Source organism: Cucurbita maxima, unplaced genomic scaffold (assembly GCF_002738345.1).
Source record: "Cucurbita maxima cultivar Rimu unplaced genomic scaffold, Cmax_1.0 Cma_Scf00027, whole genome shotgun sequence".
NCBI lineage: Eukaryota > Viridiplantae > Streptophyta > Magnoliopsida > Cucurbitales > Cucurbitaceae > Cucurbita > Cucurbita maxima.
In genome coordinates this window covers 3,119,116-3,136,445 of record NW_019272043.1, presented here as the reverse complement: position 1 = coordinate 3,136,445, position 17,330 = coordinate 3,119,116, and the positions used below count along the sequence as shown (strand labels likewise).

Genomic DNA, 17,330 nt, shown 5'->3' with positions numbered 1-17,330 from the left:
TTTTTTTTTTTTTTTTTTTTTTTTTTTTTTTTTTTTTTTTTTTTTTTTTTTTTTTTTTTTTTTTTTGTTCTAGTTGGGAGTAGTGATTGAATAAAAGATGTTTATAGATTCGAAAAAGTTTGAATGTGTATAAATTTGTTTGATTGTTTTAAGTTTGAATTTGTAACATTTGTGTTTAGATTAGAAATGTTTATAAAAGTGTGTTTGGTTGGTAAGTTTGGAATTTGTAATACCATGATTGTGTAACGCAGATTTATGTTCGGTGTTCTTGTTGGTTGTCTGATGGCTCTGTCCGCAAGTTGTTCATTGAAAATCCTCCGACTCTTGTCATTTTGCCTTAATTTTCTCCATTCATATGATCGATCCTTGTTTGTTTGAAAAATTCATCTTCGCTTTCAATTTCAATTTGATTTATGATTCTTACCCGGGAGCTAATGTACAGTCAATCATATCAATTAATACACGAGGCTTATCATTTCTTGTTTTGATATGTCTACTCTTTGAAGTGGCTCTTGTAGCTTAGTTGGTTAGAGCATCGGTTTAGTTAGTGGGAGGTCTTGAGTTCAACTACGATGTGTCTATTAGAAAATGCTTCTATTAGTTCATTTATCGTTTCTACGATGTGTCTACTCATTTAAGTGGCTCTTGTAGTTCAGTTGGTTAGAGTACACGTCTCACACCAGCAATCTTTTTATATGTTTCCTCAAGTGTATGTTAGTTTGTTTATCGTTTCTATGTTCGGTATGTGTAGTCTTTTAAGTGGCTCTTGTAGCTCAGTTGGTTAGAGCACCCGTTTCGTAAGCGGGAGGTCTTGAGTTCAACTCTCAACAAGAGCATTTTGAGTACAATCTTTTTATATGTTTCCTCAAGTGTATGTTAGTTCGTTTATCGTTTCTATGTTCGGTATGTGTAGTCTTTTAAGTGGCTCTTGTAGCTCAGTTGGTTAGAGCACCCGTTTCGTAAGCGGGAGGTCTTGAGTTCAACTCTCAACAAGAGCATTTCCTTCTCTTTGATTGGATATCCCACAAACCCATTTATCGTTTCTATGTTAACTCTCAACAAGAACAGCGAGCTCTCTTGAATCATATATTCTATGTTGTTTACCATCTACTCTTTCTTTCAGTTGGTTTGAGTACCCATTTAGTAAGCGGGAGGTCTTGATTTTAACTCTCACTAGTTTTCCCTCAAGTGTTTGGTAAAAAGAAAAAAGACCGACAAAGATATTGCTTAAAATTTCATCAGTGCCGTCACGTCTTATTCTATTATCTTTTCTCCTATTTTCACCCGTAAGTTGTGAGTCCATAATATCATGCAGCAATCGTAATCAAAATTTTTCTAGGACACATGTGAGTGAGTACAAAATATGCAGAAACGACTCGTGTTGGTTTATGGAAGATAGTTTTCGCTCTTAAAAACAACAAATAGACAACGTGGTCATGTCCTGGACATGAGGCATTACAGTTAAACTCTGAACGAGCTACCTAGATTCATCTGACGATATAAAGCTTATTGATGTTTTTGTAACTAAAACATCAATCGTCTCTATATTTTTAAAGATTTCAACCCATATCGAACTAAAAGTTGGGAACAGTTGTACCGACCGAGAGATACGGAATGCAAATTGTTAAGAGAGAGTATAAATGAAAAGGGGGAAGGCATTGAATTGCTATTCTAAATGCACCCAATTGGTAGAGAGTTGAGAGTGATTGACTCCTACTTCAAATGCCCACTTTAATCGAGGGTGTTGGTAAGTTAAAGAGCTTTGAACCCACAAAAGTTTCTAAAATGGTCCAAAAAATAATCTTTATGAATTTTGTCGACCAATTTATGATATTTAAGAGGTGGACTTATGTATTCGACCTACTACCGATTCAAGTACCGTTTCAACTCATGCACGTTTACCATATAAGGTCTCGACTCACTCAACTCACATCTCAGCCGAGTCTCTCCTTCGTATGTTATAAACTAAAATCTCTTTCGTAGATCATTGTAATTACCGTGTTTATTAAGTAGAGGTAGAATGTCCTTTCTCCAACTGATGTAGGTCATTGTAATTACAGCGTCTGTTAGGAAGAGGTTTCTACACCTTTATAAGGAATGTTTTCTTTACAATCGATATGGGATCTCTTGATCCACTCCCTTGAGGCCCAACGCCCTCGTTGGCACACCGCCCCAGTGTCTGGCTCTAATACCAACTATAACAGCTCAAGACCATCGCTAGTAGATATTATGAATCCTTTCTCTCCAACCGATGTGGGGTCTCTCAATCCACCCCCTTGGGACCTAGCATCTTCACTAGCACGTTATCTAGTGTTTGACTCTACTAACAACTATAATAGCCCAAGGCTATCACTAACATATATTGTCTACTTTGACCCATTACATATCGTCGTTAGTCTTATGATTTTAAAATGCGTATGTTAAGGAGAGATTTTCACACGTTTATAATAAATGTTTCGTTTCTCTTTCCAACCGACGTGGGATCTCTTAGTCACATGTCATCACCATTATTATGGCAAACTCGATCAATTTATTTGGGCTTATCTAAATAATGGAAGTTCTTTTAGTTTTATCAGCTCATTTTAGCTAAACGACCCTCATGCCTACCAACTTCTATTATGATAACCGAATACTTAAAAGACTAAGAAATAAAAATACAATAAATATACGAAGACACGTAGTTGACCGTTTAATTATGTTTATAGAAATTGACTTAAACGCTTCAAAAAAAAAAAAAAAAAAAAACAAAATAACTCTATAAATTCTAGAAAAGTCAATCGTAAATATTTTAAAATTGGTCAATAAACTTTAAATTTTATTTATAATACATCCAAAACATATAAAATATCTTTAAAAAATCATTATAAAACTAAAAGACCAGAGCTTATAATTGTCAAATTTTATTTAAAATATAATTAAAAGTACCAGACACAAAATTCCACTTTAAATACTAAATTTATAAATACTTCTATATTTTAATTTTTAGAATATAATTAAAAATTTAAATATTCAAAACGAAAAAGAAAATAAATGTGATTTTTAATGATAAAAAATTCAATAATTTATCAGAGAACCTATCTAAAATTCATATGGTAAATTAATAATAACACCTTTAAATTTTAAGAAATTAAAAAATATCCTTAAATAAAATTTAAACTTTTAATTTTTATTTTTATAAAAGTAAAGATATTAATAATATTTTTAAAAGTTTAAATCATAAGAATATTTTGGATTTTTTAAAAAAGTCAAACGATATTAATGAATTTTTTTTAAATTAAAGGGTATTTATATTTGAAATAAATAATTATTAATTTTCCTTTAAAATTAATTGTAAATGTAATTTATAATAATTTTACCTAAAATATAATGCAACCAATTCTGTTTTTTTTTTTGTCTGAAACCTAGAAAACCTGTGTTATTGTTACAGTAGCAGAGTCGCTTCCCAGGCAAGGTGAGAGAGATGTCTGATGAACTAACATAGAAAACGGTGAGCGAAGGATTAAAAAACAAATTTCATTTTGATTTTCAGAGAAAGCAAAGAAGAAGAAGAAGAAGAAGAAGAAAAGATTGAATCAAAAGGAAGCAAGAAAGGCAATCGGGTGTGTGGCTTTTGGGGCTGAGCTGTAGCAGTTGAAGGTCAAACAAACCCCACATCCCCAAAAGCGGCTTCGCAGTGCCAATCTACAGCTTTCTTTGCCCAAGATTTCTATTATTAAAACTGTGCTGTTCGTCAATTTTTGAAGGTTCCCCTTCTTCCCTTTTCCCCTTTTCCAGTTCTGTAATGGGTTTGTTTAACTTTGAGCGATTTGGTTATGGTCAAATGGATTGGGATTTGACATAAAGGGAAGATTGAGGGATTTTGGATCTATAGATTGGAGTTTATTCATGAGCTGTGGTGGGAGGATATGCGAAACTCACTCGATTTCATGTTCTTGTTCTTTCTCTTGTTGTTCTTGTCCTGTTTTGAGCCCACATTTCAGCAGCTGAGCTCTAGAACAGAGCGGGTAGCCCTTCTGGAACTTCGATCGTCCTTGGGTTTGCGAGGCAGGGACTGGCCCATCAAAGCGGACCCTTGCTCTATTTGGAACGGCGTTGAATGTCGAAATGGTCGAGTTATTGGGATCAACGTTTCTGGGTTTCGAAGAACTCGGCTTGGTAGACAAAACCCACGATTTGTTGTTGATGCTTTAGCTAATTTACCGCTTCTCCAGTCTTTTAATGCTTCTAGGTTCTTTCTTCCGGGACCCATTCCTGACTGGTTTGGTTCATCGCTCAAGTCTCTGCAAGTTCTTGATCTTCGTTCTTGTTCTATCCTTGGTCCTATTCCATTGAGTTTTGGAAATTTAACGAATCTAACCACTCTGTATCTCTCCAATAACAAGCTAAATGGGTCGATTCCTGCAAGTTTTGGCCAACTTATTCGACTTTCTGTGCTTGATCTTTCCCGTAATGAGCTCACTGGTTCCATCCCTTTATCAGTATCATCCCTTGGAAACCTCAAATTTCTTGACCTTTCTTCAAATCGTTTAGATGGGTCAGTCCCTCCGCTCATTGGGTCGCTCAGGCAGCTGCAAAAATTGAACCTTTCGAGCAATAATCTCAGTTCTTCATTGCCTGCTTCACTCGGCGACCTGGGTGTCCTGGTGGATCTTGATATCAGTTTCAACAAATTCTCCGGGCCGCTGCCGCCAGATCTAAAAGGCATGAGCCGCCTGCAGAGAATGGTACTAAGAAACAATTTACTCGGTGGATCACTGCCAGATGCTCTGTTTTCTTCGCTCACCCACTTGCAGGCATTGGCTATCAATGACAATCGTTTTACTGGTGCAGCCCCTGATGTGTTGTTCTTGACGCCTGGGCTGCGGTTTCTTGATATCTCTGGGAATAATTTCACTGGTATGCTTCCTAATTCAAGCTTGAATTCGAATTCGACTGATGGAACATTGAATATTTCTCGAAACATGTTTTACGGTAGCCTCGTGCCTGTTCTAGGAAGGTTTAGAGTCATTGATCTATCTGGAAATTATTTTGAAGGCAGAGTTCCAAACTTTGTGTCAATGAATGCATCTCTTGAGACTAATTGTCTTCAAAATGTTTCCAGTCAGAGGACATTGGAAGACTGCTCCTCATTTTATACTGCAAAAGGTCTTGATTTTGATAATTTTGGCAAACCAAGCTCTGCACAACCTCCTCTACCCGAAAAGTCTGGCAAGAATAAGATCAATAAAAGGGTAATCATATTGGCCAGCGTATTAGGAGGGGTCGGGTTTATTGTCCTTATGGTGTTGCTTGCAATGCTGCTGTTTCTATATATTGGCGGTAAGAGAGCGTCGGGGAATCAAAGGGGTGTTAGTGTAGGACCGATACCTACTCGAAGCAGTGAACTCCCTCCTGACCAATCAATTAACTTTTCGAGTTTAGGCGACGTTTTTACAGATAAACAGCTTCTTCAGGCTACTGGTGGCTTTAGTGATGAGAACTTAATCAAACTTGGTCACTCTGGGGATCTATTCCGTGGTGTCTTGGACAATGGGGCCAATGTCGTTATCAAGAAGATCGACTTGCGAACGGTTAAAAAGGAAACGTACCGAGTGGAATTGGATTTTTTTAGTAAGGCGTCGCATACGAGATTGGTTCCCCTTTTAGGACATTGCCTAGATAATGAGCATGAGAAGTTCTTGGTTTATAAATATATGCCAAATGGAGACTTGGCGAGTTCCTTGGTGAGGAAAAGTAATGTTGATGATGAAAACGTACAGTCTTTGGATTGGATAACAAGACTTAAAATTGCATCAGGAGCTGCTGAGGGTCTTGCTTATATGCATCATGAATGTTCTCCGCCACTCGTGCACAGGTACTTAGAACCTTTAGTTATTGTCTATTTACTTTCGAGTTTTGTTGATGTGTATATTATCAATTGCTCGAGTTCGCTTATTGTCGTTTGGTGTCTCCTTCGATTAAGATCCATGTATGGGTGATTGGGCTAATAATGTAGTTATCCTTTCATTTTGATAGAACTTCTAATCTTGTTTTCGATATTCCTATCGCGAGTGAGTCAGTTGACCAAATTTCGTAGTAAACAAAAGTCAAGCTCTGTGAGATCCCATATTGGTTGGGGAGGGGAACGAAGCATTCTTATAAGGGTATGAAAACCTCTCCCTAGAAAACGTGTTTTAATAACCTTGAGGGGAAACCTGAGATGAAAAGCCCAAAGAGGATAATATATGCTAGCGGTGGGCTTGGGCTGTTAGACATGGTATCAGAGACAGACATTGGGTGATGTGACTGCGAGGAGATTGAGCTCTGAAGGGGGGTGGACACAAGGCGGTGTGCCAACAAGAACGCTGGCCCCAAAGGGGGGTGTATTGTAAGATCTCACATCGGTTGGGGAGGAGAATGAAACATTCTTTATAAAGGTGTGAAAACTGTGGGTGGACAGACGGTCTGCCAATAAGGACGCTGGGCTGGAAAGTGGGGTGGGTTGTGAGACCCCACATCAGTTGGGAAGGAGAATGAAGCATTCTTTATAAGGATGTGAAAACTGGGGTGGACATGAGGCGGTGTGCCTACAAGGACGTTGGGCCTCGAAGTGGGGTGGATGTGAGATTTACATTGGTTAGGGAGGAGAACGAAACTTCTCTCTATTATACATGTTTTAAAAGCCTCGAGGGAAAACCTGAAAGCAAATAGGACAATATCTAATAGCGGTGGGCTTGGGCTATTATGAGCTATGTTGTGTGATTGTCTAGTCCAAAGAGTATAATATCTGCTAGCGGTGGACTTAGGCTGTTATGAGCTCTGTTATGTGATTGTATACGTTGTTAAGTTATCAACATTTTTTCTTTTGGTCATTGAAGAGATGTTCAAGCTAGCAGTATACTTCTCGATGATAAATTTGAAGTCCGACTTGGGAGCTTGAGTGAAGTTTGTGCTGAAGATGGGGACTCGAACAGCCACCAGAACCGAATTTCCAGGTTGCTTCGGTTGCCACAGTAAGTACTCACCTCTTCATTACAATTGAAATATCAATGGTTCAGTTTATCTTTCTCTTCATTACAATGATGATTCTCTATGATTAAAACATGGTGCCACAGTAAGTACTCATTCTAGCTCATAAATATTGGTTATTTCTATCATATATTTTCTTTACACATGAGGCTGTAATGATCATTTTCTCTTTGAAACGTGCAGGTCGTCCGAGCAAGGTTCTTCTGGTATGTTCAAATTTACATTTTGTCTTCCTTTTGAGATCAAAGATTTCCTTTTGTCTTGGCTGTATGCATGTTTATAAGGTTGTAGAAACCTCTCCCTAACAGACACGTTTTAAAACCTTGAGGGGAAGTCCGAAGGAAAAGCCCAAAGAGGACAATATTTGCTAGCGGTGGACTTGGATTGTTACAAATGGTATCAGAGTCAGTCACTGGGCGGTGTGTCAGCGTCCTCGCTGGGCCCTCAAAGGGGGGTGGATTGTGAGATCCCTCATCGGTTAGAGGAGGGAACAAAACGTTCTTTACAAGGGTGTGAAAACCTCTCCCTAACAGACGCGTTTTAAAACCTTGAGGGAAGCCATGAAGGAAAAGTCCAAAAAGGACAATAGTATGAATGTTTTAATCTGAAGTTAGTGGAAACCACGTTTAAGCGAAGATTGTTTTCTTGAATTGAAATTTGTAGGGTCTCAGACAGCAGTATGTTCCTATGATGTTTACTGCTTTGGGAAGGTGTTATTAGAGCTAGTGACAGGCAAGGATGGCATCAGTGGCACCCCAGACACCCAATTGAAGGAATTTTATGATCAAACATTCCCATACATCAACATCCACGACAAAGAATTAGTGACCAAAATCATCGATCCGAACCTGATTGTCGACGAGGATTTCTTGGAGGAAGTGTGGGCTATGGCCGTTGTTGCAAAGTCATGTCTAAACCCAAAGCCTTCGAGACGACCTCAGATGAGATACATCCTAAAGGCCTTGGAAAACCCTTTAAAGGTAGTGAGACAAGAAAGTTCAGGTAGGCTGCGAGCGACGTCTTCACGAAGCTGGAATGCAGCTTTGTTCGGGAGCTGGCGACAGAGCCTATCGGATATAACGGTCGTACCAGCTGCCACAATGTCAAGGGCAGTGGGAGGTAGCTTCAAACAGTCAGGAAGTTCAGGTTCACAGGGAAGTGGCCAGAACAACGGTGGTGAAGTGTCACGGAGAATGCAGTCGAAGGAGATATTCCCCGAGCCACCGGATGAGCAAGGCGAGAGAGTAGAGTATCACTACCATTAAAGAAAATTCATTGATATCGATTCTTTGTCAATAACAAACACAGCAGGCATCCCAATTGAGAGAGCCTGATAACTACCCGACCCAACTTGACCCAACCCGAACCTATTGGTTCTGTAGCCGGAGAGGAGAGGGTGGCTGACACCCTCAGGTCTCTGCCATGGAAAATTGTCATTCTTTGAGAAATGTATGGGGTTTTTTATTAATATTATTATTGGTGATTCTATGTTTTGTGGAAGGCATGGCTTTCAGGCTTGCTGTAGGCGTAACTTTACAAAATGAAAATGATAATATAAATAATGAAAAAAAAAAGGTTCCACCGAGATTTGAACTCGGGTTACTGGATTCAGAGTCCAATGTCCTAACCACTAGACCATGGAACCTTGAATATTCATTTGCATTTTATATTAATTTGATCTAATAAATTTTTTTAAGCGTATAAAATGTCCCGCTAAAAATACATTTAAAAATCGAAATTTTATTAATTTGTAGATTTTAATATTTTACCTTAATTAAAGTTTTTGAAAAATGAAAAAAAAAAAATTCAAAAGTTGTGAATAGAACCTTAAATATTCATTTACAATTTTGTACGGATTAGAACACAATTATTTGATTGAGTTCGAATTTAAGAATTATTAAATTATTTAATTATTTGAATCAAAATAATTAAAATAAAACCTCAAACCAGACATCTTTTCCGCGTCTAAATTTAAGTCATGCTGAAGTTGACCAAAAAAAAAAAAAAAAAACATATATGACTCTTACATGACCATTTGATGATTTAAGGTAAGAAAGAAAAACATGATGAAGCCTTAATTAAGCGAAGTTCACGGCAGTTTCCACTAGCCCACACGATCAATTACACCCAAAAATTGCCTGTAAATCCGCCACGTGTCCACCTCTTCGCCGGAAGTCGTACCTCCGCCGCTAACCAAAACCCAATTCTTTTTTTTGCTTTTGAAGTTATTATATTCCCCAAAAGAAAAGAAATTTAACCCCGACAGACCAAACCCACCACTGTCTGTCTCTCAGATCTGAGCCTTTTTCTTCCCCAAAGAGAAAACAAGTTCTGGGTTCGAACCAACCATGGATGCGAAGCTGATTCAGCGACTGGAGTCGGCTGTGGCTCGGCTCGAGTCCTTGTCCACTGGATTCCGGCCCGGTGGTGCACCGGAGAGCGGCGAGGATGCGGTGTCCGACCCCTCGATTCTGGGTTTTGACGATATGATGGGACAGTACTTTGCAAGGGTTTATAGCGCCGCCGAGAAAATTGGGGGTCGGGTTCTTACGGTCACTGAGATTTTGAAAGAGGCCTTCTCTGTTCAAAGGGAGCTTCTTGTCAAGATCAAGCAAACTCAGGTTGGTCACAATTTCTGTTTGTTCTTCAAATAGTATCAATTATGACGAGCTAATCTTCTTCTTAATTACTGTCTGATTTGAGTTGATAAAGAATGCTTGTTCCCTCTCTCCCACCAACGTCAAATCTCACCATTCACCTCCTTCGGGTTCCAGTATCCTCGCTGGGTATCTCACAGTCCAACCTGTCCAGTGTCACGCTTGTCCAAGGCATGTTACCTATGGCTTCATGACAGATATTTCGGTCTTGCTTGTCCAAGACATGTTGTCCATGGTTGCATGCCTATCACAAAATCCCTTTTACATGCTTTCATCTTCGATAGACCTGTACCATTTTACATTGGGTCAATACGGAGTGTATGACCGTTCACCAAAACCATGTAACTAAAATGCCTCAAAATGTACTATAGAGATATGACTAGTCAAGTTATATGGATTTATTTCTTAAGTACTTATAGTCATATAATGTTTTTTTCAATTCTTCAAACCGTTTTCAAATGTATTTCTTCGTGCAAACCTTTTCTCACAGCTGACTTATTCGCTTGATTAGAACAAGTGCCGCACAATCACTATCCTGTTATTGCAAGAGTGCGATTGTGACACCCAGTGTTCTCGTTGGCACTCGTTCCTCTCTCTAATCAATATGGGATCTCACAATCCACCCCCCTCCACCCCTTCAGGGCCAACGTTCTTACTGGCACACTCGCCAATCCCACCGCTAATAGATATTGTTCTCTTTGGGCTTTTCCTTTTGGGCTTTCCTTCAAGATTTTTAAAACGCATCTGTTAGGTAGAGGTTTCCACGCCCTTATAAAGAACGCTTCGTTTCCTTCTCCAACCGAACATTTAAAAAAAAAATTATATTCCTAAAAGAGTGGCCAGTAGTAACTTTGAGTAAAAGTTCTTGGTGAAATTTGTTGTTCTAAAGTTCAATATTTTAATTTTGTTTGGCAGAAACCTGACTTGGCAGGCTTAGCTGAATTTCTGAAGCCAATAAACGAAGTTATTATGAAAGCAAATGCACTTACAGAAGGAAGGAGATCTGATTTCTTCAACCATTTGAAAGCAGCAGCTGATAGTCTATCTGCTTTAGCTTGGATTGCATTTACTGGAAAAGACTGTGGTATGAACTGTAGTTGAGTATATGTATATCCATGTTACAATGTGTCATTCCAATTCATTTCATCTAATTGATGTTCGTGATCGTTTTAGGTATGAGTATGCCGATCGCCCATGTCGAAGAAAGTTGGCAAATGGCTGAATTCTACAACAACAAAGTAAGCTTCGTTTTCTCAAATTTTGTATTTTGTTTGTAAAATTTGTTTAGTCCCCCTTGCTCGAATAGTGAAGGCATGAGACGATACGGTCCAACAATTACTTTACATTAGCACAAAACATCTTAACAATCCACCTCCTTTTGAAGTCCAGCGTCCTCGTTGGCACTCGTTTCCCTCTCCAATTGATATGGGATCTCACAATCCACACCCCTCTTCGGAGCATAGCGTCCTCACTAGCACTCGTTCCTCTCTCCAATCGATGTGGGATCTCACAATCTCTACCCCTCCTTCGGGGCCTAGTGTCCATGCTCGCATACCGTCCAGTGTCCACTCTCCTTTAGGGCTCAGCGTCCTTCTTGGAACACTGCCCGGTGTCTGGCTCTGATACCATTTGTAATGACCCAAACCCACTGCTAACAGATATAGTCCTCCATGGGTTTTCCCTCAAGGTTTTTAAAGTGCGCCTACTAGGGAGAAGTTTCCACACCCTTATAAAAAATATTTTGTTCCTCTCTCCAACCGATGTGAGATCTTACAATCCACCCCTTTTTGGGGCTAGCGTACTCACTGACGCTTGTTCCTCTCTCCAATCAATATGGGATCTCACATTAGCCTTATGAAGAGTCTATCATTTCTTACTTATTGGACGAATGAATTACATATTTTGATCAATAAAATTTGGTACTTTTCAGAGATTTGATTTAGGACACTCTGTGCTAGCCTCAAGTCGAATAGTGCTTATTGACATCGATATTTTGTTCTCGAGTTTATTTCGATCTATCTTACATGGGTTCATAAACCGAAAAACACATTTATGGGCTATTGCCAATCTGTTTTCTTTTTCATTCAGGTTCTGGTAGAGTACCGAAATAAAGATCCCGATCACGTCGAGTGGGCCAAAGCTATGAAAGAGCTCTATTTGCCAGGTTTAAGGGACTATGTCAAAAGTTTTTATCCTTTGGGACCAGTATGGAGTGTTACGGGGAAAAACGCTGCTGCTGCTGCTGCTCCTCCTCCTCCTAAAACATCAGCACCACGCACCCCGGCCGCACCTCCGCCCCCTCCAGCCTCGCTTTTCAGCTCAGAACCTTCTCAAGCTTCATCTTCCAAGCCAAAACAAGGGATGGCTGCTGTTTTCCAAGAAATTAATTCCGGGAAGCCTGTGACTTCAGGTATTTCTGTCTCGTTCTCGTTTCTCTGACGTTTTCAACGCTCTCCCCTTCACTAGTAGTTGAACATCTCTATGCATTTTCTCTGCCACTAGGTCTTAAGAAAGTTACAGACGACATGAAGACGAAGAACCGTGCAGATAGAGTTGGTGTTGTTGGTTCCAGTGAGAAAGGTGGCCGTACCGCATCGCCTTCGTTTTCCAAAGCAGGTCCTCCAAAGTTAGAACTTCAAATGGGTCGAAAGTAAGTATACTTTCTGTCGTTACAAATAAGATATCGATGACAATAGGTGTCGTACTAACGGTTTCTATTTATATATCCGTACAGGTGGGTCGTCGAGAACCAGGTTGGAAGAAAAAACTTGGTCATTGATGATTGTGATGCTAAACAATCTGTATATATCTTTGGATGCAAAGATTCAGTTTTGCAGATTCAAGGTAACTTTGTAACTCATGATCAGTTTAATTGTTAGCGTCTCGATGGCTCGGGGAGAAATTAAAATTTTTACCTTGCAGGGAAGGTCAACAATATAACGGTCGACAAGTGCACGAAAATGGGTGTCGTATTCACGGTTAGTATGCTACCTTTGGCTGAATAGATCCTTTTCTTAACAACACCTCCCCAAGAACTTAGGAGATTCATTCTTTCACTTGTATTTGACAGGATGTTGTGGCTGCATTTGAGATTGTTAACTCCAACAGTGTTGAAGTGCAATGCCAGGTACAATGTTCTTCATAAAGTAGATAGTTCTACATCATTTTTGAAGCTAATTGTTACATTTTTCTCGCTTCTATGCACTATTGAAATAACCCAACAACCCAAACACACCGCTAGTAAATATTGTCTTCTTTGGGCTTTCCCTTACGAGCTTCCCCTCAAGGTTTTTAAAACGCGTTTGCTAGGGAGAGGTGCCCAGCATCCTTGCGGGCACTCATTCCCTTCTACAATCGATGCGGGATCCCCAAATCCACCCCTTTCGGGGTCCAGCGTTCTTGCTGGCACACCGCCTTGTGTCCACTCTCCTTCGGGGCTTAGCCTACTCGCTGGCACATGGCCTGGTGTCTGGCTCTGATTCCATTTGTAATAGCCAAGCCCACTGCTAGTAGATATTGTCATCTTTGGGTTTTTCTTTACGGGCTTCCCCTCAAGATTTTTAAAACGCGTTTGCTAGGGAGAGGTCTCCACATCCTTAATCGATGTGGAATCTCACACTACCGACCAATGTGGCGTCATAGTGACTGATAAAATTTTTAATTCTAAAGCCATGAAGTTGCTAAGATTTCATTCTTTTTTTGCTGGTTATTGTAGGGTTCTGCTCCAACTATTTCTGTGGACAATACTGGAGGCTGTGTATTGTATTTAAGCAAAGATTCTTTGGGGACTTCCATTACGACTGCCAAGTCGAGTGAGATCAATGTTTTGGTACCCGGGTCGGACGGTGATTGGGTACGGTCCCGTGTTCCTGCTTCTAAAGTACATTAATCTGGAAAAAGGGTTGGAATTAGAGTTTAACATGGATGAACTTGTTCTATCTCTACAGGTTGAGCATGCTTTACCGCAACAGTTCGTTCATTCGTTTAAGGACGGGGGCTTCGAAACCACTCCGGTCTCTCACTCAGGAGGGTGAATTTGAGTTTGAACAGATAATCTCTCTTTTCTTCGATTTTACTTTATTTATTTGCTTGAATGGATGGAGAGTGGCTTTTGTTTCGATTTTTTTTCGCCTTGATTCAATTGTTACAGTAAACTACATCTGGTGTTTGATAGTCTTATTTCATTGGGTTGGAAACCTCTAAGTTTTCGTTTCATTTTTCAAACGAAATTTGGCGGTGTTTGTGGGACGATATGTCGTGTAACAAAGTTCTATTTTTCGTTGTTTGTGCTGTAATGAGTATCTATCAACTTCTAGTCTTGGTTTGAGAAGAAAACAGAGAAAGCTCTTCCCTCCCTCCTTATTGTGCACTGTTCTTGCCTAACCTCCACAAGCTCGAGTTCCAGAGGATTCGGTCACCTTCTGAAGCGGGTCGAAAATGAGTTCAAGAGGAAGGGATTGGTGCAGAAAGTACTGAAACAAGGTACACTGATTATGAGATGTTTTTGTTAAAGCCCTTTGGCTCTTTTCTGGCGTTGCATTCAGTTAAACTGTTGTTTGTGGAACTTTAAAAATGCATTGACGAGTGAAATTAAGAAGAGGTGCATTGATATTTGGTGTCTAGTGAGTTTATAAGAATTTAGAGAAAAAATTGTGTTATTTACGAGGTAAAAGGTTGGATTTCTGCCAATTTCTGATAATTATTTGTATTTAGTTTTTAAAGTTTCGATCTCCTAACGAAAAACATTTAAATTTCTAGCCAAATTAAAAAAAAAAAAAAAAAATTAAACAAATACGTAGAAAGTCAGTATTGTACCACCCTGAGCGATCACGTGGGCTGTCAAAGAACAGTCCGATGAGAATCTTCATACTATGGTGTAGCTTGTAGATAACACAATGCATTAAGTTATTGTTAAGGATAACAGACCCCGACAGACAAACAATCGTACTATATTGTCTATTTTGATCATAAGTCCTCACTTTATTTTTGGTTTTCCTAAAGTTTTATACCAATGAGATGTATTCTTTACTTATAAATCCATGATCAACTCCTTAGATACCGATGTGGGACTCCTCTTCCAACAATTCTCAACCGTTAAATGACCTTTTAAAGATGTTGAATTTGTTTTCTAAAATTTCTACACCGTTTTTAAAAATGTTTGTATAAAATTTGAAATAAGAAACAAAAAAACTCAATCATTTCACGACTATGAAGTAGATTCTTATGAGGTTTTAGACTCCAACGCACCAGTCACCACCCCATCGCCATCGCCCAAACCGACTGCATTGGTGTGGTGCATGGCCAAGGCAGGCATTTCTAATGCTGAACACTATACAATCACTTCCTGCTTTATGCTATGAATCGCTACTGCCAATCTCTTAGGCAAGAATCCATGGAACTGTGACTTCTCACAAACAGTAACAGTAACATTAACATTAACATTAACATACACAAATCCTAATACTTTCTTTTCTTAAATCTGCTTCATTCTATTTCACCCAAGTAATACAGGTTTGGATTCAAATGTCTATCAACCAGCATATGGAAGCTAGCATTTAAGGAGAAAGTACGCAGAGATGTCATTATCAAACAAACATAATAAAAACAACTTTTTGTCACATCTCTAAAGTAGATAGCAAGATAAAAGACCAAAACTCAAAAATCAAAATGACTATCGAACGAAGCAATAAACTATACTTCAAATTGTCACATCTCAACGACTTATACAACATCTCTTTGCCTCATAAGAGAAGGAATGGAACTCATTTCCTTCAATCCCATGACCCCAATCAAATAGATTCATAATTCCACATGAAAATTTCTACACCTCCCAATTGACCCTTCTTCGTGCACTCTACCTGTCTTCTGTAACGACATATGTCTAATATTTGAAATCTATATTCAACACCTTTTGACCCTGATATTATCTAAGATTTGAAATCCATATTCAACACCTTTTGACCCTGACATTCCCCTACATCCCTAGCAATATGATCACATTATTTACTCCTCGCTTCTAAGATTGATATTATCTCCCCACGACCAATACAAGTCCTTGCAACATGATTTGTCCTCATTCACATGTTTCTTGGAAAAGTTTATCAAAGATCACCAAACACAAGATTGCTATGAACAAAACTTTCAAATTCCTATGATTGAGTTACAAGTATGGTGCATTTTGTTGACATGAGAAACAACTTTAGATTCTTTTAAGCCTCTCTAGTCATCATATCCTCATGCTTCTTATTTACTCAAGTATCACATCTATCCTCATTCAATTAACCGATCAACCATTACCACCCATATGCAAATACTCTCAATTATAACTTATGACAATGTGCACCTTACTCCAACAAGACCAATAAATTATTTCACAAATGATCGAAGCCAACATTTCGATCCAGTTCTTGGATTTTTATTTTCCTGGAAAATATTGCAGTTAAAAATTATAATAAGCCATGAAGAAAATATAGTACTCCAGACATAACATGACATGACCATAGAGTAATTTTGTTAATCTGCAAATTCAACTTCTGACCCTATAGTTCTTGAAATAGAACCCACTTCGTATATTAATCCAAACGCAAAGAAAAACTATGACTAGATGAATCTACAAGTTCAGAATGAAATTTATTGAGAATTTAAATGCACTTTTCTCAAAGGTAAGGAAAAATGTTGAATGTGAAGATAAATTTCGGTTCTTTCTTACATATATTTGTGGAGCAAACTTATTGCTTCCCTCAACGAATGAAATCTGCCCCTTTCAGGTAACATATTACCTAAAAAGATGGGGGAAAAAATACGATGATAAAGTAGAGATTGGGTCATAATTAATATAGCAGGAGTTGAACCTTCTCAAGACAACGATATGGTGCTTTAGATAAAAATATAATGGAGCTACACAATAGCTAAATGAAAAGTAAACCTGGAAGGCTAGCGCCCAAAAATGAAGTGGTTTCATGGTTTGATCTTTCTTAAGCTGCCAACCTCTGATCCACAGCAAGACTTGGAAAAATTTTCTGGCAAAGGACTGACTACGACTTAGCCGCTGGAGATAATCTCGTGAATGAGATCACTGACTGCCTCGTCGTCAGATCTAACTATCAGCTTCATTGCAACCTCCCTAGAAGCATCGAGACCAAATGACAGACGTGCGAGTACTTTCACGTTGCCAATGAAAATACCCGATAGTAAACATGTGTGTGACCGCATATTGCTTGGGACAACATCTGTGCCCTGGGAAACAATGAAATGAAGTAAAGAGACAGGAAAAGAAATCACATCTGATAATGATTTCGTTAGTTTTATGTTTCATCTCTTAAAAAAACATAAACTCATAGTGAAATGAAATTAGTATTGATAAGCTTAATTTTCAAAAACAAAAAACTAACCCACCATTTGATATCCATTTAATTTTTTGTTTTGTTAAATTAAGTTCATAAAATACAACTTCTACCAATAAGTTTCTTCATTTTGTTATCTATTTTCTACCAATGTTTTTAAAAACCAAGCTAAGTTTTGAAAGCTAAAAAAAGTAGTTTTTAAAAAGTATATTTTATTTATGGAATATGACTAAGAATTCAAATGTTTATTTAAGGACGAAAGCCATCCTAGAGAAATTGACAAAACAAGCTTAATTTCAAAAAAAAAAAAAAAAAAAAAAAA

At 38.5% G+C, this 17,330-nt stretch overlaps 4 protein-coding genes and 3 non-coding genes across 7 annotated transcripts in view; 5 read left to right on the top strand and 2 right to left on the bottom strand.

The window, feature by feature from the left end:
* The window catches only part of LOC111499533 (probable LRR receptor-like serine/threonine-protein kinase At2g16250), a 2,032-nt gene extending 1,774 nt beyond the window's left edge, over positions 1-258 (top strand). The window contains exon 2 of the mRNA XM_023151099.1: positions 56-258. The gene's annotated coding sequence lies outside the window, so the exon portion shown is untranslated. The remainder of the gene's footprint in view (positions 1-55) is intronic.
* A 504-nt stretch (positions 259-762) lies between these two features.
* On the top strand, positions 763-836 carry TRNAT-CGU. Its single transcript has one exon. It is a non-coding gene; the product is annotated as a tRNA-Thr (tRNA).
* An 88-nt stretch (positions 837-924) lies between these two features.
* Positions 925-998, top strand: TRNAT-CGU. Its single transcript has one exon. It is a non-coding gene; the product is annotated as a tRNA-Thr (tRNA).
* A 2,413-nt stretch (positions 999-3,411) lies between these two features.
* Positions 3,412-8,508, top strand: LOC111499676 (probable LRR receptor-like serine/threonine-protein kinase At2g16250). Its single transcript, XM_023151306.1, has 4 exons — positions 3,412-5,854; positions 6,858-6,992; positions 7,192-7,214; positions 7,672-8,508. Exons 1-4 carry the CDS (start codon positions 3,906-3,908, stop codon positions 8,271-8,273), a joined length of 2,709 nt encoding a protein of 902 aa, XP_023007074.1. The 5' UTR covers positions 3,412-3,905; the 3' UTR covers positions 8,274-8,508.
* A 73-nt stretch (positions 8,509-8,581) lies between these two features.
* On the bottom strand, positions 8,582-8,653 carry TRNAQ-CUG. The gene has a single exon. It is a non-coding gene; the product is annotated as a tRNA-Gln (tRNA).
* Positions 8,654-9,071: 418 nt separating this feature from the next.
* Positions 9,072-14,274, top strand: LOC111499654 (cyclase-associated protein 1-like). The gene is made up of 10 exons (XM_023151279.1): positions 9,072-9,629; positions 10,581-10,749; positions 10,839-10,903; positions 11,754-12,075; positions 12,168-12,315; positions 12,400-12,509; positions 12,588-12,643; positions 12,736-12,792; positions 13,381-13,518; positions 13,613-14,274. Exons 1-10 carry the CDS (start codon positions 9,357-9,359, stop codon positions 13,697-13,699), a joined length of 1,425 nt encoding a protein of 474 aa, XP_023007047.1. The 5' UTR covers positions 9,072-9,356; the 3' UTR covers positions 13,700-14,274.
* A 1,998-nt stretch (positions 14,275-16,272) lies between these two features.
* The window catches only part of LOC111499627 (coatomer subunit gamma-like), an 8,559-nt gene continuing 7,501 nt past the window's right edge, over positions 16,273-17,330 (bottom strand). The window contains exon 18 of the mRNA XM_023151232.1: positions 16,273-16,901. Within this exon, the coding sequence (XP_023007000.1) occupies positions 16,707-16,901 (195 nt within the window). The 3' untranslated portion in view covers positions 16,273-16,706. The remainder of the gene's footprint in view (positions 16,902-17,330) is intronic.

What these genes read in the sequence shown, in the direction of transcription:
- LOC111499676 (XM_023151306.1), top strand. Translation starts at nt 3,906, where the DNA reads ATGCGAAACTCACTCGATTTCATGTTCTTGTTCTTTCTCTTGTTGTTC. An exon ending in TCTCCGCCACTCGTGCACAG is followed by an intron (nt 5,855 to 6,857) that starts GTACTTAGAACC and finishes TGGTCATTGAAG; the next exon opens with AGATGTTCAAGCTAGCAGTA. An exon ending in AGGTTGCTTCGGTTGCCACA is followed by an intron (nt 6,993 to 7,191) that starts GTAAGTACTCAC and finishes TGAAACGTGCAG; the next exon opens with GTCGTCCGAGCAAGGTTCTT.
- LOC111499654 (XM_023151279.1), top strand. Translation starts at nt 9,357, where the DNA reads ATGGATGCGAAGCTGATTCAGCGACTGGAGTCGGCTGTGGCTCGGCTC. An exon ending in CGGGAAGCCTGTGACTTCAG is followed by an intron (nt 12,076 to 12,167) that starts GTATTTCTGTCT and finishes CTCTGCCACTAG; the next exon opens with GTCTTAAGAAAGTTACAGAC. An exon ending in TTCAGTTTTGCAGATTCAAG is followed by an intron (nt 12,510 to 12,587) that starts GTAACTTTGTAA and finishes TTTACCTTGCAG; the next exon opens with GGAAGGTCAACAATATAACG.